Source organism: Pipistrellus kuhlii, unplaced genomic scaffold (assembly GCF_014108245.1).
Source record: "Pipistrellus kuhlii isolate mPipKuh1 unplaced genomic scaffold, mPipKuh1.p scaffold_m20_p_12, whole genome shotgun sequence".
Taxonomy (NCBI): domain Eukaryota; kingdom Metazoa; phylum Chordata; class Mammalia; order Chiroptera; family Vespertilionidae; genus Pipistrellus; species Pipistrellus kuhlii.
Window position 1 is genome coordinate 27,163,753 of NW_023425427.1, and position 4,606 is coordinate 27,168,358.

Genomic DNA, 4,606 nt, shown 5'->3' on the forward strand with positions numbered 1-4,606 from the left:
TTAGAAAATTTACTCTTATTTTCTGAGTCTCTTGGTTTCTTCATCTGTAAAGTTGGGCTAATAATATCTATTTCCTGGGGCTGTCACACAGATTAAGACAATTCACATTAAGTAACTAGCATCAGTCCTACACACAGTAGGTGTTTTGTCATTGTTCATTCTCATGCTCCAGCTCATTCATTCGGTTGGGGAACATGATCAAACAGAAAATAAACATCATGACCTTTAGGCAAGTTGGTTTCTATGCATTAGATAATGCAGATGACCTCACGGAGGAGATGAACCTCGTCCATCAGTCTGGCCTGACCTCTTTGCTCTGTGACTGTCCAAGCCATATTCGTTCTGGTGCCTCCCAGGAGGTGAGGGTGTGTCAGAGCTGTCAGTGTCCTGAAGGGGAAGATCACAGATGCTGGCTGGTTGGAAGCTGGACCCTCCCACAATAGCAGGGAAATACTCAGGTAAGTCCCTTCCCAGGAGAAACTGTGAGATGAGTGTTTTGCCTATTCTCTCTGTGCTTGGCCTGGGTTTATAGCTGTAGGGGAGAGTGGGGGACCCTGCACCCTAAGAACTGCTTCTTTGTTTGCCACAGTCCTGTGGGACTCATGAATGCAAACCCCATTGGTTCTCAAAGCCAGGAGATCCTGGCACCTAGCCCAGCTGCAAAGACTGGGCACAGATGCATGTTCAAGCTCCTTCCAGGGTGACACTGGTGATTTGGAGGGGCTGGGAGAGAAGACAGAGGAGGCACCGCTGGCTCTTCTGGGCTCTGGGGAGGATGGCAGTCAGTCCCCTCTTGTGGCTGTTTTCTCATTTGTCTGGTGTGAAGTTGTCACTCAGCTCCATTCTAGACATCTCTCAGAAGGAATTGGTGCATTTGATATGTCCATGGGAGGACGGCAGGTCAGGAGACTCCTATGTCACCATTTTGGATTGGAGCTCCAAGTGATTTATTTTAATGTCTTTTCTGCTTTCCCAGAGGCCAAGGCATGGGACGGAGAGGGCAGGCTGGTTGGTCCCCATGTTCCAGGTGTCTTGGGCCAAAGAGCTTTTTCTGAAAAAGGGTGTGTTTTTTTATACTACTGCTCTGCCAGCTAGCTAGCTAGGTTTTCATGGAAATTAGATTTGAATATTTTATGAGTGGTAGGTTGCATTACAACTTTTAAAAAGAACATTTTATGCGTATACTTATCTAATTAATAATATCAAAATTAAAGCCATTAACTTTGATTCTTGTTTGTAGATGATGAGCTTAGTATCTTTGCATTAAAGATATATTCTCTACTTTTCTTTAATCTTCATTAATTTTTTTTGGGGGGGGGTCCTGCACTGTATTATTTGAAACAGAAACTTCTTTTTAGTGTTCAATTTTGTAATAAGTGCAGTAATTATTTAGATTAAACAGTTAACATTTGTGATTATGTTTCAGGGTTTGAGGAAGGCATTGTAGTATAAAGGCTGAAAGTGTGAGATTTGGAGCCCGAATGCTGTAGTTCAAATCCTGGGGCCACCTTTTACTGGCTGTATGATTCTTAGCAGGAAAGTGGACTTCTCTATGTCTCTTCTGCCTCACAGGAAATGAGAAATAATAATGGCAGCTATTTCATTGGTTTACACAAGAAGATTTAAATGAACACTCAGGAGAGTGTCCAGCATATAGCAAGCACTATTAACTATCATTATTACTAGAAGCCTGATGCATGAAGATTTGTTCAAGAATGGGTCTTCCTTTCCCTGGCTGCCAGCACTGCCTTTGCTCTGGCCAGAGCCGCCTTCCTCCCTTTACAGGCTTCCCAGAGGCCCAGAGTGGCTGGGGTGGTGCAGAATACCTGTGTCCCGCCCCACTCCCAGCCACTTGGCTGCATATGCAAATTAACCTGGCATCTTTGTTGGGTTAATTTGCATACTCCTGATTGGCTGGCAGGTGTAAGGAAGGTATCATCAATTAGCATGTTACTCTTTTATTAGATTTTCTCTTTTGTGTTTGGTTCATCCTTCAGTGTTTTGGTAAATGTCTTTGAAAAGTGTCTTCTTTTTCCAGGTAAGGTATACAGTTGCTATTCTTTTGCAATCTTGCATTTTTGGCTATGTGTTGTTGTTTTTTGCATTTTCACTTAGGGTTAAGATATGGGGGGTTATTTGATTCTTGGATAATAGTTTTTAATTTTTCCCCCTGAAAGCTGATAAATAGCATTTTATTGTCTTCTAGCATGTATTGCTGCAAAATTCAAGGCAACTTTTGTCCCTTGAAAGTGTTTTATCTTTTTTGATTAATTAACCCAATAAAAATGTATTATGCTGGTTCTTTGTATAAGATATAGTTCTGTGCTCTAGGTATATAGCAGTGAACCAAACCTTGTGAAGCTGATGAACTAATTAGGGTGGAGGTGACTAACTGCCAAGGTCTGAGGGAACGGTTCCCAGAAGACTGCCCCAGCACCAATCACATGGTTAGACTGCCTCGTGACCAAAGCCTGCAGGCAAAGATACTTGCATCAGGAAGGACATTCCAGGGGCTGGGAGATCATCTCAGTAGCCAAGGACAAAATCCAGACCTCTCTTTGGGTGCGGTTATTTCTTTATCACACACCAATTAATATACAACAAATGCCATGAAGAATTATGAAGCAGAGTAAGGGGATAGAGGGAGGTGGAGGTGGTTCCTCTTGTAGAGAGTGGCAGAGGCCTCTTCTGAAGCCCGGAGGAAGAGTGGGTGTCAGTCATGTGGACATTTGGGGAAGAGCATTGCAAGCAGAGGGAACTGTAAGATCAAAGGCCCTGAGCTGGCACATAGTTGGGAAGGAACAGGAAGTCATTTTAGTTAAGATGGGTGAGCCCAGTGAGTAGGCATTGGGTGGGGGTGGAAAAAGTGGTGAGGGGCAGAAGGTAAGAGGCAGGAGAAAGGCAGATCCCATAGTCCCTTGTATATTTTAGATTTTCACTCTCAAGGAGATGGGAAGCCACTAGAAGGACTTGAGCAGAGGAAAGGCATGCTTGACTTGGGTTGTGAAAGGTTGGGTCTTGGCCCTGCGGGGAGAATAGTCTGCCCCGAGCAAGAGCAGAGCAGGGAGCTTGGTTAGCAGACTAATGCAATATTGAAGGGCAGAGGTGAGAGTCCCTGGGAGAAATGGATAACATGACAGCGCAGAGGTACATGTAGTTAACTTCTACTAACTGCTGACATTTGTAGCTCTCCTCACCTCGCTACCTCCCAGAATCCAACCTGTCAGAAGTTTGCTCACTTTATAGTTGGTTTTTAAAAGGCAGCTTTTTGCTTATTGATCAACTCTCCTTAATTTTGACTAATTGCGCTTTTATCTACATTTTTTTCTTTCAATTTTATTTATTTTTTTAAATTTAAGAACCAATAACTGTATTTGAAGAAACGGTAACACTTGAACATGAAAACTTAACGTTTTGCAAGGGCAATATGACAACACGTATGCTGGGCACGGTGACAAGGGGACATCACCCATAGTTCTCAGGAAGGCAGTCCAGGCTCAGCTCTTCTTGCCGGCACCCAAAGCGAGCTTGTCGAAGAGGTACTCTTCCAGGCTGGAGGTCGGGGCTCCCAGCTTGCGCAGCTCGCTGACGCTGGCTCCCAGGTTGTAGATGAACTGCACGTCCTGGCGCAGGAAGTGACGTGCCAGGAAACCGCGCAGGTGGGCGTCGTGCTTGCTGGTGGCCAGCTGGTGCAGGTTGCGCAGGCTCTGGTTGACCATCCTCGCCATCTGCAAGGCGCTCTTCATGGCCTTCAGGCCGCTCTCCCACTGGCTGTGGTCAGGCCCCCTGATATCTCGCAGGCGGATGCGGCCCCCTCGCCGGTTCTGCAGCTCCATCAGCGTCTGGGCGTGCTTCCACTCCTCCCTGGACTGCCACAGGAAGAAGGCGGCGAAGCGCTGCAGGGCCTGGTCCTGGCGGTCGAAGTAGAAGGCGATGGACAGGTACACGTAGGAGGCGTGCAGCTCCAGGTGGATCTGGTGGTTGATGGAGGCCTCGCAGTTGTTGTGGTAATTCTGGCGCACCTGGGAGATGGGCCTCGGCACCACCATGGGAGACGTAAGAAGCATGGGTGGAGGCGCGGGGGCAGTGGCCGCCAGCATCGGCAGCAGGTTTTCCGGGGGCGGCCCTCCCGCCAAGTAGGTCATCAGGGCCTCGTGGCGAGGGCTGAGCGGCGGGCTGCAGGGCGGGCAGCGGCGCGGGCGAAGGCGCTGGCTCCTCCGGGGACGGATCATTCCCATGGCGGTAGAGGAGGGCAGCCGGAAGCTGAGTCAGCAGCGGTGGGGGCCTCAAAATGTCTCTGAGGGAACCCTACCAGTATGGCCAGAAACAGGGCTTCGCCGGTGTTAGGCTGAGGGCAGTGACGGTTGGCTCTGCGGTGGCACCGGAAAAGAAAGGGTTGACCCCGGAAGAGGAAGAGATGACCTTTACTCGTGATTGGTGGGGGGGGGGGGGAAGGGGGAAGTTGGAGGGAGAATCCCTTGGAGAGGGCAGTCGCCATTTTATTTTTGTTGATCTTATTTTAATTTCTTGAGCTGAATGTTGAGTCTTTATTTTCTAAAACATATATTCCACAGAGGTCCACTTGCTTTCATCCCCTAAGTGTTGG

The 4,606-nt window shown here is 47.8% G+C and overlaps 1 protein-coding gene across 1 annotated transcript; it reads right to left on the bottom strand.

Moving 5' to 3' along the window:
- Window positions 1–3,497: 3,497 nt before the first annotated feature.
- LOC118716711 (ferritin heavy chain-like) lies at window positions 3,498–4,238 on the bottom strand. Its single transcript, XM_036434259.1, has one exon. It carries the CDS (start codon window positions 4,236–4,238, stop codon window positions 3,498–3,500), a length of 741 nt encoding a protein of 246 aa, XP_036290152.1.
- Window positions 4,239–4,606: the final 368 nt, after the last annotated feature.

Excerpts from the sequence above, each read along its gene's own strand:
- LOC118716711 (XM_036434259.1), bottom strand. The coding sequence starts at position 4,238 with ATGGGAATGATCCGTCCCCGGAGGAGCCAGCGCCTTCGCCCGCGCCGC.